Source organism: Rhamphochromis sp. 'chilingali' (assembly GCF_963969265.1).
Source record: "Rhamphochromis sp. 'chilingali' genome assembly, chromosome: 14".
NCBI lineage: Eukaryota > Metazoa > Chordata > Actinopteri > Cichliformes > Cichlidae > Rhamphochromis > Rhamphochromis sp. 'chilingali'.
In genome coordinates this window covers 2,472,942-2,494,930 of record NC_137941.1, presented here as the reverse complement: position 1 = coordinate 2,494,930, position 21,989 = coordinate 2,472,942, and the positions used below count along the sequence as shown (strand labels likewise).

At 43.6% G+C, this 21,989-nt stretch overlaps 1 protein-coding gene across 3 annotated transcripts in view; it reads right to left on the bottom strand.

Annotated features, from left to right (window-relative positions):
* LOC308410389 (partitioning defective 3 homolog B-like) overlaps positions 1 to 21,989 on the bottom strand; it is a 238,090-nt gene that overhangs the window by 38,276 nt on the left and 177,825 nt on the right. For all 3 annotated transcript variants that reach the window (XM_080903688.1, XM_080903689.1, XM_080903690.1), the window contains exon 22: positions 18,825 to 18,942. In XM_080903688.1, coding sequence (XP_080759814.1) covers positions 18,825 to 18,942 — 118 coding nt within the window. The remainder of the gene's footprint in view (positions 1 to 18,824; positions 18,943 to 21,989) is intronic.

The window sequence follows — 21,989 nt, the reverse complement described above, 5'->3', positions numbered from 1 at the left end:
ACACAACCAGTTCTGGACTTCTTTCCAGTCTGGCAGGTACACACTGTGACACCACTCATGCACATCTACTGATAACTTAAATTTGCTGCTTTATCTTTGCTGCACGTCTCTGAACGACGCATGAATATTCTCTCCTCATAAACATTTCCAAAGTGCACTCACAGCACACAGTAACTTTATATTGTCACAGTCAGCAGATGCAGACTGTGAGAGCAGAGGACTGTGGTGGATAAAAGATACAAAACAGAGGGCGACAGCTGACTGTCAAAATAAAACAGGAAGTGCAGAGACGCAGAGCTAAGACACACAGCCAGGGAGAACACACATGACAGATGGACTAACACACGGGGAAACATGTAACCACGCGGCGACGAGGGCAATCTAATAATAATAATACAGAATAACCTCAGGACTAACTAAATGAACTTAAACCTAAACCATAATACAAAATGACATCAAAATACAAGAAAGCTCAGACGAACCAGGACCCTGATGATTCCACTGAGACCACGACACGGTGCTTCCTCCCTCAGCTCATCTTACCAAACGACACAAACCAGTGTGGTCATCATGAGAAATGATGGCTTCTGCTGTTTAAACTCAGAACTGCACGACAAACACCACAAATGACGCTTGTAACATTTGTTGTGAGTTATTTCCATGTTTCCACGGCTACTGGCAGCAGCGCTGTAAACTTTGATCGTGGTGCTGGATGCTATACGGAGGATTAATACGTGACGTTAAAGCTTCTGTGGCGTTTCGATGCTGAAGACTCAGGAACAAACAAATTAGAGGAAGTCATGCGGGGGCTCGAAACCAAAGAGTCCCCAATCCTATTTGGTCTTCACCCAAACTTTCTGAGGCCAGACTGTAGGGAAATCATGCGTGTTCAAAAACAGATAATAAGTCATGACATGTTGACTCATTCTGCCCTGCTGGCAGCCCGAACACACAAACCACACAAGTCAGAGAGAGTCTGTGTTCAAGAGAAAATGTGTGCGTTCACACGAGCTTCCACACTTCTCAGTTAATGTGAGAGCGCCGGTCCATCCTCGCGATCCCTGCGCCTGTGTCTGCTCTGGCATATGTGTCTGATGTATGTCTGCATTCTTGTATTGTGTGTCTGTGTGTGTCTAATGGATGTTCAGCAGTCATCAGACCAGTCAGGCACCAGTCCCAGACAGCGAGGTCAGTCATTCACTAATCATATTAACATTCCTCTATAATGACCCAATGCATAGCTCTCCCCTTTCAGACATGTCTTCTCTCCCTCCATCAAACTGCCTGTTTTCTCTTGATTTTATCAACCTCGTCTTTTGTTCCCCTTCTTTGTCTCAATGAACGTGCAGACTCCAGCACCGTCCAAAGCACCCAAGTCAGATTTCAGAAGAACCGACATCGATTTGGTTCGATCTGCACTCACTCTGGGTCACAATTACAACACCAGCTGATCAATGGAAACGTAACTGATAACAATTCTGAAAATACCGTACTCTTCCAGCAACTTTTCCATCAAATATTCTCTAGTTCTGTTTTTTGTTTTCACACATGACTCAATGTCAAACAAATATCTCCTGGTTGAGCTCAAGTCGAGTGTTTTGGAGATAAAGTTAGAGAAGTTAGGTGGAGAGGGTTTGGATGTGTGTGAGTGGATACAGTGAGTGGACAAAGGATGATGAAGATGGGGGACCTGAGGAAGACCTCAGAGGAGGTTTTATGGTAGCAGGCTAAGGACTGGCTATGGCGCCCCCTAAAGGGCTCGGCTGAAAGGAGAAGAAGAAGAGATCTGCCGCGTGTTAAAGTCAACGTTAGTGTCCAGTAATGGGGAACATTATAGTTCTGTATTAGTGTTTTATTTAACCCTAGTTCAGGATTATTTACAGTAAATGCAGATTTCCAGGCGTGCGAGGAGCAGCTGAAGCTTTAGCACTTGACCCTCCAAAAACCAACATGGGGGTGGAAAAATGCTAACACTGAGTACATCACACTGACTTCTTCAATCATTTATATACAGTCTGTGGTGTGTGTGTGTGTGTGTGTGTGTGTGTGTGTGTGTGTGTGTGTGTGTGTGTGGGATCTCTATCGACACCAGGTTTGCTTCGACTGTTTTCCAGCCAAATCAAATGGAGGCTGTGTGACTTGGCTCAGAGCAGTCTGAGTGGTTTTGCATTTGGCTTAATGTCCTGCAGCGTCTTTCATTACAATACTGCAGTAAGCTGTGTGAGCCACGCAGTTACTTCAGAGGAAGAACTAACTCTGACTTTTTAACTTTGAATCGTGGTTTATGATTAACGCCCTGTTTTTCTCTCTGTGCTGCAACGTGACAGTGCAAACAGATTTATGCTAGTTTTCACCTTTACCTGGTTCTTATTCTTCAAACATTAAACAGGTTTCAGGTTTCATCCACTCAACAGCGCACGCACGCACACACACACACACACACACACACACACACACACACACACACACACACACACACACTCTCTTGGTCAGTCACTGTGAATGATTTAGCTGTTAATGGCTCCAGATCTCTGACAATAAGTCAGTCGTTAATTGCTTCAGCCTGTCATAACCACCAAACCTTGCCTAAGATGACCTCATGACTCAGTGTGTGAGCAGCAGCTTAGCTCAACGACAAAGTGGTCCACAGGGACTGAGGAGAGACCGAAACAGCGCAAGAGAGAAAGGCGAACAATGACTGCCTGAACATGAGAGCATCTCTATTATTCACTGAGACAGTGTGTGTGTGTGTGTGTGTGTGTGTGTGTGTGTGTGTGTGTGTGTGTGTGTGTGTGTGTGTGTGTGTGTGTGTGTGTGTGTGTGTGTGTCTGGGTCCACTGAGCTGACACTGATCTCATCTTGTCTGACATGTAACCTCTTGACCTGCTACTGGACATGGACATCATTCATCAACACAGATGCACAGCAGTGAGAGAGCAACCGAGACAAAACTACAAATGTAAAGATTAGCAAAGCGCTTCCCACAAATCAGAATCTGGACATCTGCTCATGTTGACGCCACAGACTTCTCAGGATAGTGACTGAGGCAGCACACGAGTAACTCTGTGAGCCTTGAACCAAGTTACATGCACATGCAAACGTGTTGCAAACAACTTGTCTGTGTTCAGTCCGCCATTTTTGTAGTTCCTGCTCACATTTTTTGGGATGTAACGTGTCTCTGCTCTCACATTAGCCAGTAACTCTTTGCACTCTGACCGACTGACCTTCATTTTCTTTCTCATCGGGCAGTGAACACGGCACACTATACATACTGAGGCTTATCACCAAAATGAAAGTAGTTTTCTTAAAGGACAAGTCGCCAAGCATTATAAATGATGTAAAGGTTCGATACTCAGCAGGAAGTCCTAGGTTAGGAACAATCACAGTAAGGCTCTCTCTTTGACCTTCTGTTTTACACGTCAAATCTTGCTCAGTAATGCAGAACGTCTGCTCTGCAGACACTTTGTCTCTCTCGTCTTATTGTTTCTGTCATTTTTCTTCCTTCTTTCCATCCAACAGTTGTTCTGGGCCATCGGTGAAATCCCAGTTTCCTTTCTGTTCCATTACATTCAGCACATTTGTGCCGTTCCAACGGTCTGCTTGTCCTTATAAGGCCTGAGTGAGAATCAGCACTGGGCTCAGTCTCGTGATCATATAGGAAACATCTCTGACTGCATCTGTGTGTACACTGTGACTGTGGATGGAGGTGTGCGATCACGTGCTATTGGCTGGGATGTTGTGCGTCTCACACAACCTTTGCAGAGCAGCTCGTGCGAGCAGCCTGACACAGTGTATCCCCTTTATTAGCATTCATTTCTTTATGCAGCCAGTCAGCCAGTTCTGTATTCAGCGAAGCCAACAAAGGACTGCAGGTCTTACCACGCTGTTTCTGGAATAATGCTGATGTGTCAGATTATTAATTTAAATTGCTTTACTCCAGAGATGCCAAACACTAAACTTTATCCAATTTGTGCAATGGGTGAAATTTATAAGCGGTTCAATTCTTGCTTGAATCTGTCAGTGAAGTAAATAAAAGACCTTTTTTGCAAAAATGCACAGCACGGGGAAAGTACTCAGTGACAAAGAGACTGTCTCATATAACTGAGCTGCAATTTAATATAACTTTATTATATTAAGGCTGCGGAGAGAGAACATTAGAGAATATGAACTGTGCAATGGGTTTTATGTGTTTTTCCTTTTTTTTTTTTTTTTTTTGGCCTGTCCTGTTTGGCTCTTTTGCCATCAGAATTGTTGTCTAAAGGCAAAGAAAGATGCCCAACGGATTTACTTTACCAAACTGACCATCCCAGCCTTGCCGTAATGGTCCATTTGATTCACCTTTTATTGTTTATTTTATTTTCACTTACTGAATACGGGACAGACTTGACTGGAGGAAAGAAGGGGAGAAAGAAAGAGGGAAAGAGAAACAGCTGAGAAGAGGGACAGGGGAGAAGGGCAAAAGACAAAAACCAACAGAACGGGCAGAGAAAAAAAATGCATATATCAATCACCTGGATCACCTGCTGAGAAAGAAAAAAGAAAGCAAGCAGAAGAGAACAAGAGTAATAGAATAAACAACATCACAATGATATATGGGAATATGACAGTAAATACTAAATATTAAACATTATTGTGCAGCACATAAGATCAACAGAACACAGTGTGCTTTGAGGTAGGAGCCAAAAAGGGTGTAGTTTGTGGGTGTGATCACCCGTGTGTACACCTGTGAGCATGGACGCGCTTGTTTTTTGTTTTTTTAAAAGGTTCCTTCATGTAATGATCTGCTAGAGGGTGTGGGGGGGCCACAGCCCCGTCCTCCAGGGCGTGAAGCAGGTGTGGAGGAGATCAAAACTCCAGACATCCAGAGGCCCCCAGAACACAAGAGACCAAGGAAGACCAACAGAGGGGCAGCTGCGCCACTGTCCCGGAAAGAGCTGAGGAGAGTCCCAGATGAGGGCTCACTCAGCAGCCGCGGAGCAGAAGCCAGGGGGAGTTGCAGTGACGCGCCCGTGAGCTCCGCCGGCAGCCAGCTGTGCCTGAGTGACCGAGCCCCAGGCCGAGAGGCCGGGGGCACCCCACCTCCGAAGTGGCCCGAGCGAGCCCCAGGCTCCAGGCCCCGATAAGCGGCCGCCAAGGAGTGAGCCGGTGTGTACCTGGACGCCCATCCCCGGACACAAAGAACCACCAACGCACCGATGTCTGAGGGGGTCCGCCACTGGCAGGGGAAGTGGTGGTAGGGGGAGATAGGCCTCCAAACCTTGGAGGGCCTGAGATGTCCCCAGAGAGGTGGCGCCTGACACCCAACCTGACATATAGACACAGACATACAGGCACACACAGATACAAACATCCATTCCCACCCTCATGCTCTCATATGCACTTACTCCACACTCAACCAACGTGGAGACAGACATAAAGAGACGTTGTACACACGATCACACTCCCCAAGCGTACTCTACAAACCGGGTCTAGGTGCCCTCGCCCCTGGAGGGGGGAACTGCACCCAGACCCAGGTGGTGTTTCCCTTTTCCCTGCGGTGGGGGGAGGCAGACCGCCCCGACTCCGCAGCAGCAGGAAGGCTCCACACTCCAGACCGCAGTCGGACGGCCAACTCCTCCTCCTAGCCCTCCTGCTCCAGCAGGTCGCAGAGAACGGGGGTGAGAGAAGACTCCAAACCTCCCTCCACCCGCTCATTGTAGTGTTGATGCATGTGTGTTCTAAGGTGCATTTAAAACCCAGGAGGGCATGGAGCTACCTGCCAGAGAGCAGCAGGTAAGCGCATGGTCCCTCCTGCTAGCCCTCAATGTCTACGTGTATTTAAAATTGAGAGGTGGGCAACGACGCCAGGGGTGGGGTGTACACCCTGATGGTACTTTGGACTCCGTGTATCGTGCCCACCCCCAAGATCCTATATGTATGTGTAATGAGAGTGTGAGTAATGTGAATGTCTAAGTTGTGGGATAAAATTGAGGCAGAGGCAGCCAGAAGGGGACAGAGGGGGGGGTAGCCTCCTCTGCACCCTGGTGACATACCCCTACTCCAAGGCCCTGCATGTGTGAGTGGTTGTGGTGGAGCGGGAAGAGGGAGGCAGCTGGAGATGGGGAGGGAAGGAAGGGAGGGGCAAGTGACCCCTCCCTGGGGCCAGCTCCCCCGCTGACCCCAGTAGGCACCCCCATACTCCGCGACCCGCCAGGAAAAGGGGGCCCAGGCCCATCCAGACCGGGCCCAGTGCAGCAGCGCCGCCCGGCCCCACAGAGCCCGGGACAGTCCACCCAACCCCACCACAGAGAAAACTGCACCCACCCCACCATCCACTCATCTTCCAGACTACATAAGACAATAAACACCCAGGCTGAGATCTTCCTCCACCTCTCCTGTATCTCCCCCTCCTGCAGAGGGAGCTCCTGAGGAGAGGAAAGCTCCTGCAAGATGTGACAATCTCCCCCACCAGTTGAAGAGCCCACCAGGTGGCTCGACGCACCGGCGGCACCCTGCTCCAGGGCTGGGCCCCCATGCACCCACCCGCCCACAACCCCGGCAACACACCAACCAGGACCCAAGGCCCCGAGGCCCAGTCCGGGTCCCAGCCCAGAGACGGAGCGCCCCCAGAACCTCACGCCCATCCCGGACCCACCCAGGGGCAGCCAGGCTACCAGGTCAGTAACCCACGTCCGTCAGCACAGACCCTCCCCTAGCCCCGCTGCACGCAGCCGCGAGGAAACAGTCACCGGAGAGCCAACAGAGCCCCTAACCAGACATGACCGCTACCCCGGGTTGAGCCCCCCAAGGAAGATGCCTCCGGGGAACCCCCCGACGCCCTAAGCCTGTCCCTACCCCCACACCAATCACAACAGTGAAGGCGGGACCAAACTATGACCCCCCACCCCCACTAGGTGATGGAGCTGATCAAAGGAGCCCAGAGCAATTGATCTGATGTGGTGGCAGAGGCTGTATCAAGACTAATGTAATCTAATAGATAATTTCTATATTGGTTAGAATTAAGATTATTTTTATTTTTCCAGTTCATGAGGACAGTTTTCTTGGCTATGCATAGGGCAGTGAAAACCATATGGGCGATATTCTTTTCTGAAGTGACATTATCTAAGCTGCCCAACAAACACACTAAGGGGGAAGTTGGAATGTTACATTTCAGACACTTCGATAAGTCTTCACATATCTCGCGCCAAAACTTCTGAACTGGTGGACAGAACCAAAGAGCGTGGATATAATTGTCCGGTGAATTGGTTTGGCAGTGTGAGCAGTTGTTGGTAGACGTAAAGCCCATCTTGAACATCCGATGACCTGTATAGTGTACTCTATGTAATATTTTGTATTGAATTAATTGAAGACTGGGATTTCTAATTAGATGAAAGGTTTTTAAGCAAATCTGAGACCAGAAGTTTAGGTCTAAGTTAACTGATAAATCCGCTTCCCATTTTGCAATAGGAAGTGATATTGATTCATCTGTTTTAGAAAGCATTCTGTATATTTTGGATAGTAATTTGGGGGGTTTAAGAGTAAGAAATTGAACCACACTTGGTGGTGTTTGTAGTTCAACTTGACCCGGTTTAAATTTCTTTTTTACTATGGATTTAATTTGTTGATATTCTAAAAATCTTTTCTTGTTGATCCCATATTGTGTAACTAGTCCGTCAAATGAAATAAATTCTGTTCCTTCTAGTATATGTTCTAAATATTTGATTCCTTTATCACTCCAATCTGAAAAGTTTATCATATTATTGTTTTGTAATATGTCAGGGTTGTTCCAGATAGGTGTACGTTTGCATGGGATTAATGAAGACGCCGTCAATTTTAGAAACTCCCACCATGCTGTCAGAGAAGAGCTGATGTTGATGCTTTTAAAGCATTCATGTCGTTGGATGTTTGAGCTGATAAATGGTAGGTCTGAGATCTCTAGATTATTGCAGAGTGCTTGTTCTACATCTAGCCAAGGTTCATCTAAGAGGGTGTGTTTTAGCCATCCTGAGATAAACTGAAGCCTGTTGGTTAAGAAGTAGTGCTGAAAGTTAGGCAGTTCTAGTCCTCCTTTATCCTTGGTCTTTTGTAGTGTTTTTAAGCTTATACGTGGGGGTTTATTTTTCCAAAGGAATTTGGACATACATGAATCTAGAGATTTGAACCAATCTTGTGGCGGTTTAGTTGGGATCATTGAGAATAAATAATTTATTTTTGGTAAGACCATCATTTTTATAGCGGCAACCCTTCCCATGAGTGATATGGGTAGACATTTCCATCTAGCCAGATCATCTTCTACCTTCTTTAAAAGTGGGATATGGTTTAATTTAGTTAGATCTGCAAGCTTGGGAGAAACATTAATACCTAAATATTTTATATTTCCCGATTGCAGTGGTGTAGAAGAGGAATTATGGAAGGAGCAATTAATCGGTAGGACTGTAGATTTTGACCAGTTAATTGAGTAATCTGATATTCTTGCAAAAGAGTTTATCAATTCAATCACCCCAGAGATATTGGTTTGTGAATTTTGGAGAAAGAGTAACACATCATCCGCATAAAGGCTGATTTTATGTTCCACGTTCTTGCATTTTATGCCCTTAATTACTGAATTCTGTCTAATTGCTGCTGCTAGTGGTTCAATAAAAATTGCAAATAGTGAAGGGGAGAGTGGGCATCCCTGCCTGGTGCCCCTCAAGAGACAGAAGCTGGAGGATGTCTGGTCATTTGTTCTAACACAAGCTGTTGGGGAATTATATAATATTTTTAACCAGTTTATGAAAGAGGATCCAAAACCAAATTTGTGTAAAGTTGCAAATAGAAATTTCCAGTTAACTCTGTCAAATGCTTTTTCTGCGTCTAAAGAGAATATTGTAGTTTCTAGGTTTTTACTGTATGAGTAGTCTATCAAATTAAGTAATCTACGTGTATTTGTTGATGAGTGCCTACCTTTTATGAAACCAGTTTGGTCAGGATGAATTAAGAGGGGGGTTATTTTCTCCAGTCTCTTTGAGAGAGCTTTGCAGATTATTTTAAGGTCTACATTTATAAGGGATATTGGACGATAGCTTGAGGGATATACAGGGTCTTTGCCTGGTTTTAGCAGGAGATTAATGTTTGCAGAATTCATATTTGATGGAAGTCTGCCCTTTTCTTTAATTTCCAACAACGTTCTGTAGAAAACTGGTGCTAGAATCGACCAGAATTCTTTGTAGAATTCTGCAGGAAAGCCGTCTGGACCTGGAGCCTTATTATTGTGCATACTTATCAGGGCTTCCTGGAGTTCACCTGGTGTCAGTGGTGAATCCAGTGCCATTGCTTGAGTGTCCAATAATTTTGGAAGAGTTATGTTGTCCAAAAACTGATCAATTTCTTTTTTAGATGGGTTTATTTGTGGTGAATACAACGTTTTATAGAAATCCCTGAAAATGTTGTTTATTTGTATCGGTTCATATAATGTGTTCCCAGATGAATCTTGAACAGCACATATAGTTGTTTTTTCTTTATTTATTTTTAGCTGGTTTGCTAGAAATTGACCGGATTTATTACCATGTTCATAATTTTGTAGGCGTAGTCTTTGTACTAAGAATTTTGTTTTTTTATCAATTATCTCATTTAATTCTAGTTTTGTTTTGCGTATTTTGTTCAATGTTTCCTGATCTTGGTGGGACGCGTAGGCTTCTTCTAGTGATTTGATGTTTTTTTCTAATTCCTGAATATTTTTGTTTTCTTTTTTCTTTTTATGTGATGAGAAAGAAATTATTTTACCTCTCATCACAGCTTTCCCTGCTTCCCATAGAACAGAAGCTGATGTTTCGGGAGTGTCATTATAGTTCAAATATGAAGTCCACTCTTTTTTAAAATATTTAATAAAGTCTTCATCTTTAAGTAGTGATATATTAAATCTCCAGTTTTTTCTTGGCGTAGTATTATTCTTGTGCATTAGTGTTAAAGATACAGGACCATGATCGCTGACAGCTATAGGGTGAATCTCAGTGTCTGAAATGTCACACAGCAGTGAGCTGCTGACCAAAAAATAATCCAGACGAGAGTAGGAGTGATGGACATGTGAGAAAAAAAGTATATTCCTTACTGGTGGGGTGAAGGGAGCGCCATGCATCGCAAAGACCAAAGTCGCTCATATATTGTTTGATTATATTTGTGGACTGCCAATTACGCTGAGTTCCCGCTGTATTGAGCCTATCCATGTCTTCATTTAGTCCAAGGTTGAGGTCACCTCCAAGAACAAGTGTGCCATCTAAGTGTTCAGAGAGTGCACTGAAAAAACCGTGAAAGAATGAGGGATCATCAACATTTGGACCATATACACTTGCAATACATAGCTTTTTATCACGTATAGATAGTTTAATGATTAAGAATCTGCCCTCTGGATCTATAACTGTATCGAGTACTGTGAAATTAATATTTTTATGTATTAAAATTGCTGCTCCCCTTTGTCTAGAATTATAACAAGCTGAGAACACATTAGGAAACTCAGGTGTTTTAAGTTCATTCGAACCTCTAAGAGGTCTGTGGGTCTCTTGTAATAGGACAACATCTGCCTGTAGTTTTTTGAGTTGGTTAAATATTTTTAACCTCTTTTCTCTGGAGCCAGCTCCATTTATATTCCATGTAATGAACCTCAGTGTACCCATAGATGTTTGTGTATAACTAGGGATGTATGCTGTGTGCGTCGCTTAGCCAGGTGGAGAGAGTACGTCACTTGTTCATAAATAAAGAGAAGGAGAGAGAGAAAAAATGTGTGGCGAGATGCTCCCTGAGTCTGACTTTGTGTATGCATAGTTACTAATATGAGTAGGCTTGGCTTAAGTGTGTGTGTATCTTATATGACTGTGTGCGCTGTCTGACTGATGTAAATGTGCTGCCGTTGAGCGCATGGTGCGTATGTGTCGAAATAAAGGATGTTTGTGGATGAGTGTCGAAGCAGGTGATCGAGGCAGTGAAAGGAATAAAGAAAGAAACCAAGGACAGGGGTGAGCAGCATAAAACCAAGAGGGGGAAAAGAGAGGAGGAAAAAAAAAAAAAAAACGAGAAGAAAAAAAAACAGAAACAAAACGTAAACATTCCAATTAAATCACTGACGGAGAGTGACGGTGTTAATTCTGCTATGAAATCACACTTTAAGATGCGATTTGATACTGGTAAGTTAAACAGATGTTAATGCAAGTTAGTGTGAGTGGATAGGGAAATGGTGTAGCTGATTCTTATCTGGTGTGAGGTTAATACAGCCACGGAGTGATGTTGGGGTCGCGGTGGAGCTGTCCGTCCACGTACAGCCGGTCCACAGCGATGACAGCGCGGGAGCCCTTCTGGATGAAGCCGCGTCGGATTGGGAAGAGGACCCTGCGTCGTTCCAAGATCTCTTTGGGGAACTGGTCGTTCACGCTGAAGTCCGTTCCTTTTAATTCCCTGCCGCGGCTTTTCACATGATGCTTTTGTTTGAAGTGGCCGAATTTGGCCACGATAGGACGTGGTCTCCCGGCCGTAGCCCGAATGGGGCCGAGGCGATGTACCCGATCGAAGACGATGTTCTTCACAGTGTCCTCCGGCAGCTTCAGGTGGGTTTTGATGAAGCTTTTTACCGTGGTCTCCGCGTCCTCTCCAGCGGCTTCTTGTCCGTCACTTTATGTGTTTTTCCAAGAGAAAACCACCTGTGGTTTTAATATAAGCACTAGGCAGAGTGTCTATGTGCAGCATGCAATAGCACGACTGCTCCTGAAACTGCCTGCATGTGTTACTTATGTCTTTTTCCATGTTTGAATATAGATTTTTGGCATCGATGCATGCACGTTATTTTCCGTGCATGTCTTTTGATGTGGATTTATTCGTGCAGATGTAGAAACGACACCCCCTTAAACTCCTTTCCTTCAGTTATCACAGTGTCTGCTAGCAGCAGTGCAGCGTTCAGGTATCAGGACTTAGCCGTGGCTCAGTCAGGATGCAGAACAGCACAACTGTGTTTCCATATTCCACCGTGTCCAATTGCTTGGAGATGAGTCTAAATAGATGGACCTATTGATCAACTCAACCCACCGACAAGAGCATTTTATTTCTCAATGTCATATTTAATAGAAAAAAAAACCGATGCACCTCTTATTAAAGTGGAAAAAAGGGAAATATTGAGGTTTAGAGAGAAAACATGCTCAAAGGCCATGAACCGAACTGAATGTGATAGAAAATTATATTAGGAGGAAGAAGATGTAGGAGGGATGAGGAGCTCCGAGCATCTCTCTTAACCCTGCCGACTCTCTGCTACAAGGTTTAGTGCTGTTCGTTCTCACTAACAGAGGTTTGGGGTTTAATCCCGTTCTCCTATATATGTATCTCCTATACAACACTCAAGGAAACACGAACATTTCCTGTTTATAATTTCTAAAATGAAGCGTTTCAAGGTCCCAAAGGGAAGGTGTGTGTGTTAGTACAGAGTCATGCCCTGACACGACTGTGAAAGGACAAACACAAAATTCTGAAGGGTGACGACACGATGGACTCGATGTTGGATTCTGGTGGTTGTGATTTATTCATCAGGCCAAAATCTGAAGTTTCATTTGGAGATAAAATTTGATAAAACGCTTTGAGTGTTCGAGTAAAACATTAATACCTAAGAATCAGTCCATTTATCATAATTAGTTTTTCTTTTATTTTTGATGTTTTGTTTTTAATTCAGCTCAGTTTACAAAGTGGATTTTATTTAATTGATTGAAAATTTTTTATTTGTTTTTTAGTTAGTTTTAGTCATTTGAATTGTTATTGTGTGGGAGACATGTCAGAGGTGAGGATTAAGAAAACTGGTACAGATGTTACAATAAAAACATGGCAGAGATTTAACACCACTCCCTCTCTATGCTTCTATATAACTTTTATTTTAGTCAACTAGAATATTTTCTCATCTAGGTTAGTTTCCTATAATAACCTGGGTGACTTGAACATGTAACAGGCCGACTGGTGACTGACTGCAGGTCTTCCTGATGGACCTGGATCACAGAAAGTGGGATTTATAAACGTTTACGTGTGAAAGCAGAGATCTGTTATTAACACTTTAAACTTGGGAGGAAGTATTTCACTAACATGCTCTGTTCACGCTGCCTCCACAGCAGGGAAACTGTGTTTATGTTAGTCAGGCGTCTGAAACTCGTGACTAACGTGACACATTTTCCCACATCGTGCCATTAAAGTGTCTTAACACGGTGAAAAAGGTTGTTAATGTGTGTCTACGTCCCAGCGTTTGTGACCTGTTTAAAGCTTCTGTCTGCTAAGGACAGGCTCAGGATAACTTGGAGGTTAAATGTGGGGAAAACCCCAAACTGCCCAAATCTTCCTGATTTCTTTGAAATGGACGGTGGGTTTAATTCCCACCTGATGCTACAAACAAGAGTCGAGGTGTCAGACAAATAAGTAAAAGTGAGAAAGCGGCAGACAGAGTGAACGTAGGATGGGCCAAAAAACAAGATGTGTTTTTATGTGGGAAAGGTTCTGGGAATTACTGCGCTGGGATTTTCCCAAATTCTACTGTGAATCACACAATGGTGCGCCTTTTTCTGACGAGGTTGGAGAAAATCCTGGAGGCAGTTCAGAGGACTGGAACCTTGAACCAAAAAAGACAAACAATCGCACAAAACACGCTCGCCCACACCCACAAACACACACAGACACACACAGACGCCCCTGTCTATGTACAGGACCGGACATGGTTCTAAGAGTAGAGGGAACTCGGGCTGCATCAACAGGATATGATAAAAAGTCCTATTATACACGTGCACGGGCAACATTCATAGATGAGCAATTTTTCATGAGCTTTTTTCACTTTTGATCTTTGCTGCCAATAACAATAAAACTGAATCTGCTCCATGTGTCTCGCTGAAGCTGTTAAAGGTAACAGTGACCTCTCCTTTAAATATTACCTGCAAATAATTCTATTCAAAGGAAAGTAAAGAAATAAACCTACAAAGAAGCTAAACGTCTAACCGATAACAGGACTTGCTGTTCGGTTTGATCAAAGGCAGAAAATCGATCTGCTGTTCTGGCAAAAAAACTTTAACACCAACAGACCTCAAAATACCCCAAATCCAGAGTGGACGGCTCCCTCCGCCCCAGCACGGTTAATAAGATGAAGCTGAAGTTCAGCTCGCACACAAGAATGCAGCTACAGCTGCAACTCAAGCCTGTCAAGTCGGCGCAACGAACACGAAATTAAAAAGGCAAATGCAAGTGAATCGCATTGCCTAGCAACTGTGACGAAGAGGATAGAGTCATCATCAGAGAAGTGGATGAGCTCAGCGGTTACAGAATTTGACAGGCATTTTCAGGGAGTGCAGGAAATAGAGGACTTTGTCAAATTTAGCACAAACTTCTGCAAATGTCAAGCTTCAGGAAGCACATTTGCACCGGCACAGCGGGGACGATCGGCAGGAAACGGACAATTTTAGACGTTACACGAACGAGAAGGAAGAAACAGAAAGGACGACAAAGATACAAATTTGTGCAGATAAACGAATCAGTGTGTTTGTTTGAGGGGGAAAGGTCAGCAGCGGGGGATTTTTCTTCGTTTTACCTCATAGTCATGAATAACATTTATAAGAATATGGAAATAAATTAATAGTGTTTAGAACCACAGAATGGACAAAGCACGAGATTATGGTGATAAACGAGCATCAAACCAGCAGAGGCTGTGCCCTTTTCTAATATAAATATAAAAAATATCAGAATACAGGAAGGACTGCAGACTGTAATCCACCCCTTTATCAGGCCTGTCCACACCCACTCTTTCTCACATCGCTGCTGTTTCAGCGCAGCTGCACTGGCTACATGTTACATTTACAGGTGGTTTAAAAATGTTACAGCACGTTTCCAAAGCGTGGATTAAATCCAGGTTACATCACAGGTCACAGAGGCCATCCTGCCCACATCTCCGGTCTCCCGTTTGCCTCTAAATGAAGGATCGGACCTTTATATGAATTATATTTACGTCAAAAGTGATTGGCCACTTTTAAAGCAGTGATGCTTTACAATGAGCTGCTTTATTGGGAGCGCAGAGGAGTCACAGCTTGTCTTATAATCCAACAGTTTGTTATCATTAAAGCAGTGACAGCTGTCAGTATTTCCACTGTTACACAGCAAACACACTCAGAGTACACCCCGAAGGACACGGGTGAAACTAAAACTTCATGTTTGATGTTATGGTGTGATTGTGCCATCATAGGGCGTTGTATTGGAAAAATAAAAAGTCTGTTGTACAGCTCTCCTCACGCCCTTTCATATGACATATTACTCCTTATGGATTTTTCCAAGGTCAACTTTGACCCTGGACGCTAACAATGAAGGTGCTAACCTAGCTAACAAAGGTACTCGTGTCCCCCCAAGCCAAATGTGTTGTTGTGAAGATTGAAGATGATCCATAAAAACCTTGTGGGTAACATGAAGTCGTTACTGATTTTGGTCTGACCTTGACACAAAAATGAAATCTGCAGAATTTACGTGCGCGTGTTAAAGAATTGCTGCACCTGTGAATTGAAACTATTCGCTGATGGACTCCATCAACAGGCATCTCCGAAAACGTTAGAGCACTTTTGCAAATATGTGATGTCTTGATGAATCGAGCAGACATTTGAAGTTTACACAGCAACATTCTCGCATGAAAATATCTTAAAAGTTTATTTTGTGACCCAGACAGAGTAATATTTCAAACTCCGCCACTCTGTGTTCCTCCGCCACTGCCTCCTTTGAGTTTTGGATGAAATGGATTCTGGGATATTGCATTTCGTCATTTCGAGCTGATTGGAGACCAGAACAGCCAATCAGATATTTTTGCATCCAAGTCTGTGATTGGCTGGTTTTGTGGCACAAATATAACGGTGTACACAAAGAGTTGAGCGCGCACGGGCAGAAATGTTGAGAGCGCGAGCAACACATTGCGAGCGAGCGCAAATGCAAAAACTGAGCGAGAGGGGCTGCTGTTGTGTGTGTGTGTGTGTGTGTGTGTGCGTGGATAACAGCAAACACTGAAATACATTTTTTGCATGCAGCAATGAATTTTGTTCACTCAAATTCAGCTTTTCTTCGCTCAAAATAAATTTCTCTTCAAAATGCAACACTTGCACCTGCAATTTTTTTTTTACGTGCGCTCAAATTTTTTTTTACGTGCGCTCAGAATAGTGGCACAAAAATAACGCCATACGGCGATGAGGTTACACCGGTAGGAAAACAAACCAGCTCAGTGAGTAGGCAGATTTAAATTTGAAACCTGAGGTCGTTTTGTTCTGCCTCACATAACAAAACAACATTAGTAATTAAACGACTGACTGTAAATGAGCACGCATATGTAAACCCAAAGTACGGCAAAACTATCTGATGGTTGCTCATTATAATTTAATCTAATAATAAAGTCGGTGTCACACCACCCACCATAACAATTGGCTTGTGTACAGTACTCTGTGTGAATAACTGTGTGTAAATGTGTGTGTGTGGGACAACACAACAGCGCCCTGTTGATTTAGTTCCCCGTCTCCTTAGGGAGAAAGTCTGTTGTTGTCTTCCAAAACACACACACACACACACACACACACACACACACACACACACACACACACACACACACACACACACACACACACACACACACAATGCGCTCACTTGTGGTGTGGCTTTTGTTGCTTGATAATTGTTTTTAGCAAAACATAATTTTGCTAGCGGAGACAGCTAACCCATAACCATGAATCAGTGAAATGGTAATGGAGCCATAGGGGGAAAAAGGAGAAGAGGAAACACGTCGAGCCCACTGTGGCAAAAATGCAAGATGGGCACTCTCTCTCTCTCTCTGCCTTTATCAGTGTTTTTAGTCTCGGCCGCTCCACACTTTACTTTTCATTTTGTTTACTTCTCAAAGCCACTCAGCCAATCCTATAAAAACACACATCAGACGAAGAAAAACAAACCAAGAGAAGTGGAGCTGAATTAGCCACCAGCTCGCCTCCATAAGCATTATTCTCTCCCCAATCATGCGACAGAGAGCCAGTCAGGTAAAAAATCGCTTATGCTTTAATTAATAAATGCATCATCTGTAATGAGAGAGGCTCGTTAGGTGCCGTGGCAACCGCTACTGGTCTTCCTTCCAACTTTCACACTTCAAACTTCATTTGCACCTCTGAAGCATGCTAATTGCTCTCACGCTCTGCGATATAAACGGCGACAAAGTTTTCTTATTTGGAGGCAGGGAAGAGTGTAATGCGAGGCTATCGATCGGAGGGGAAAGACGATTGCCCCCGGCGGGTCACAAACCAAATTACTTTTAGATGTGAATTAAAGCGGGAGCCGAGCATAAGTCTGGATAAGCAAGCTGTTTAGATGCAGTGACACAGGCGATCAAATTCCTAATCAATCATGGTAATTTCATTACTTTAAAAAGTCACAGATTTCTAAAAAATAACTTTAAAACAAACTTTTATTATCAGCTTGTTTTTGTTCCAAATGATCCACCTGGGCATTTCCTAAAGCGTCTGTCCAACTAAAGCTGCAAACGGACTGGAAAACAGGCACAGCGAGAAGAAGGCACACTCCGGGGAGAGAGGCCACGGATGATGAGCGGGTTCAAACCCGGCTGTGAGGCAGCGGCGCTAACCACTGCAGCGCCGCGCCGCCCATAGGGGACGGTGCCAAACGCAATACCGCCCGGATCTTTACATTTTCCCACGCACACACCCACACGCAGATGTGGTTAATGTGTCACCTCGTAGTCGTGACATCGCCCAGCCCGACTGCATGTATTAATTATCCTTTTTATGTTTTAAGCTGGCTGTAATGAATGTTGACAGCGTCTGTGTACACAGAAGTAAAGCTTCTGACTCGGCCTCAATGAGCAGACTCGAGGAGTTCACGGTCCGGCAGTTAAACTGTGATTGCTGCAATAAACCTATCCGTTTGTTATAGCAGATTAATTTCAGCTCCTCGGTCCAGCGACGGGCCTCTGGCTTGTTTCCCACTCTGTGCGTCGTGTTTCTGGATGTTAGTAACAGCAGTCGGGGACGCGATCCACTGAGCTCACTCTGGGATCTCAGGTTTACTCATCCAGACATTAGTTGTGAGTATTAGTTAAAATAATCTACTCATTTAGGCCTCTTTCATTTGAAACATGCAGCTGATTTTGCAGGATCAAAATTATTATTATTTTTGTTAAACTGTTAAAACTTGCAGCACCTGTATAATCAGACAGTTACTGCACAAGGAGCTAAAGGAGCAGGAAAGAAAGCAGAACCGTATAGTCTAAACCAGCAGCTTTGTTCAGTCCACAACATATTTGCATGCGCTTCATTTGCAACGGTGGCAAGCGCAGTCATTGCAGGGTGACACCTGGTGCTAACGTGGGAGGTTGAGTTCTTGTTAGCACATTAATAATTTAACATTATTACGGCATCGCAGACGTGCTCCTCGGCGTCTTCCAGCGTGACTCAGCCAATCTGAGCGCAGACGTGATCGTGCCTGGATGTGAATTTGTGATTTGAAAAACACTACCTGCCGAACGACAAGCGCATAAAACCTCTACTTATCTCCTCCGTGTGTGTCATCCTCGTGAAAAGTGGATCATATCAGTCCCATCGGCTCAATGCCCACGGGAGCCGTTCACGTCAAAGAGCACCTTGCGACTGACAGCTAAAGGGCCTTCATCACTTGACAGGCGCAATAAAAGCAGTGATCATTCTGATAGAGAATAAGAAACCTCACACACACAGCACTGTGATCTCTGTGTGTGTGTGTGTGTGTGTGTGTGTGTGTGTGTGTGTGTGTGTGTGTGTGTGTGTGTGTGTGTGTGTGTGTGTGTGCATCACTGTGCTGCTTACCCTGTGTGGGTCGTTTTCATGGCCTCTGCGTCGTGGGTCCAACTCTTCATATGGCGGCACCATTCCTTCTCTTCTAGCTTGCTGGTATTCTCGTCTCAGCTGCTGGATCCGGTCCATACTGCCACACACACACAGACACACACAGAAAACAAAAGCAAAAGGAAACAAGGCTTTAGATGATTATTGCAAACAGATATGCCAACATAACAGAGTAAGAGATTCTTATTGGAAAATAATGAGCATAACTGTGGGATGTATGGATGCTAACCCTGTACTGCCAACTGTATCACACTCAGTACGTGAGTTTGAGTGTGTTTTGGAGATTTCTTCATCAGTGTGTTTTCTGTAAACCCAGAATAAATCTTACAAAAATGCCACATTTAGGCAAAATGATACAAATTCATATGCACAAACTGATAATTAACTTAATTTGTCAGAAAGTTCAATAAACAGATTCGAGTTTTCTCATAAGTCAGAAATGTTAGTCTGAGATTTGGATACAGATGTTTTTATTGTGAATGCTCAGCCCGCCTTTAGCATGTCGCGCTTTTAATACTGTATTGAAACCTGAATTATGAGACTCCTCTGAGGCTGTTTGCACGCCTACAGAGTGGATCCCAATATGAAAAAACATGCATATATTTAACAAAATTATTTTCTCAGTTATAATTAGAGCACCATCTGGAAACTCCAGAATTTTCTTCAACTCGCAAAAAACAGATTTTTTATTTTTATTTTTTACAATTTGTCACATTTGCCGATCCAACTCAGAAACTGAATGAAAAGTTTTCCTTCTTCATTTTTGTGACCAAGAATTTAATGTCAAAAAGTACTTTTATTTTGAATTACTCTGAAATGCAACGATTTCCTATTCACAAACACTACACCAGCCTCCTTCTGTCAGTTTTAGTAGAATTTCAGGAAACTTTACATCATCGGTTTTATTCTTTTTTCCATGTAAGATATTCATGTTCGAATATTAGCTCAGTATGAAAACAAAGACCTGAGACTGGATTGATGGACATTAAAAAAAAAAGGTAAATATCTTGATTAAGTATTTGATGTATGAAGCAAAAACTCATCAGCAACCATTATATATATACTGTACAATTTCCAGGTAAATCAGAGGTGGCCGAGCAGAATACAGTCTATGTGATGATTTGAGATGGAGTGACTCAATACATATAACACTAAATGACATCAATTCAATTTTATTTTATTCAAACAGCACCACATCACAACAACAGTCGCCTCAAGGTGCTTTATATTGTAAGGTAGACCCTACAATAACACATTTCTTACATTTCTTAAATGTAAGAATTCTTTCTTAAATCTCGCATCTGACAAATTCTCTCCATATGGAAAAGACTAAAACTAAGACTGAAAATAATAAAAACTAAACAGAAACAAGAAAATCTGCTCTGGAAACAAAACTGAAACAAAACTGAATTAAAAACAAAAAGTCAAAATAAAATAAAAACTAATTATAACATACAAAACTATAAGAACTGTTTCGTGTTCATTCTGATGCTTCCAGGCTTGTATAAGCACAAACTGCTGAATTATACAGTTATTACACTTTCTCAGAAGTTCCATTAATGTAACACAATAGCCTGTTCAATTCAGGTCAATGTTACTTATATAGCACCAAATCACAACAACAGTTGGTTTATACTGTAAGGTAGATCATACAATAATACTGTGGTGGGGCGTGGTTTGCGGTGCCGTGTGGACGCACCTGCACGGCATCCGCAATCACGCCTACCATGTTAAAACACGGGGACTCAGGAGTTGTTGTGGTGGTGTGACAAAGGTGAATAAAGATGGCTCAAAATGCAGATCTGTGGTCCCGTTGTGCCTTAATTTCACCACAAATACATACAGAGAGAAAGCCAACAATCATATGACCCCCTATGAGCAAGCACTGTGGCGACAGTGGGAAGGAAAAACTCCCTTTTAACAGGAAGAAACCTCCGGCAGAACCAGGCTCAGGGAGGGGCGGGGCTATTTGCAGCGACCGGGTGGGGTGAGAGAAGGAAGACAGGATAAAGACATCATCATCATCAGATGGCCGTCCTGATGATCAATGAGGAAAAACACACCATCCCAAATGAACACTTGTCTTCTAGTCCGGCTACAAGTACAATATTAATTTAATTTAATCTCAGCTGAGAAAATGAGATTTGACACTGTTACACTGGAGAGAAATACAGCACTGACAAGCATTCACACGTTAACCTGTAGCAGAAAAGGGAAAATCAGTGGGGACGCTACATGTGCTGCAACAACAAGGACACTGTGGATTTAGGCTGAGGGGCAGTTTTAAGTGGCTACATTGGATTTTTCTTAAATTCGTCAAATAAAAAGTCACAGTTGAGGTTGGCCGGGGATATGTGGTTGCTTATCACCCTGAGATGGCCCTTTACCCCCTTGATGGTAAATGGACTGGTTCTTATACAGCGCTTTTCTACTCTGAGCACTCAGCGCTTTACACAACGAATTCATTCACCCAATCACACAGACTGTTAAGTGCTCCCTATCTAACATTCATACACATTCACACTCCGATGGATGCATCGGAGGGAACATGGGGTTAGTATCTTGCCCATGCAGACTGGAGGAGACTGGGATCGAACCACCAACCACTGGCTGGTTCCGGTTAGTAGCCAGTGGTTACCACCTGAGATACAGACACCCCACATTTTTTGATCTCACATTTCACTATCCACGAAGCACAGGGGCTAGCCAGCAAGCAATGATGTGTGTGCAACACACTGATTAAGGCGGTGCGATCTTAGACGTCTGCACTGATGAATGACATATTTTACTTTGTTGAGATTTGGAAAAGTTAACGGTTTTGGTTAAAATAACGTTCATACGGTTAAGCCTATTTGTGTAAACTGTTACGATGAGTTAATACAGTCTTGGCCAGGCATCTGTAACAAGCTAGGAGTGGGACCTCGGTGTGGCCACGTCCTCTGAGTTACTTTTCTTCCTGCGACCAAACAATTTTCTTCCCTGACTGAAAGTGAGTCCACTAGAACGGGTCAGCGTCACAGAGGAATTAGACAGAGCCAGCTGGGTACATGCAAGCATATCTTCAGTTTCTGTGAGCACACTTCCAAGGACCAATATTTTGATCTTTGTCACTTTCTACATCTGTAT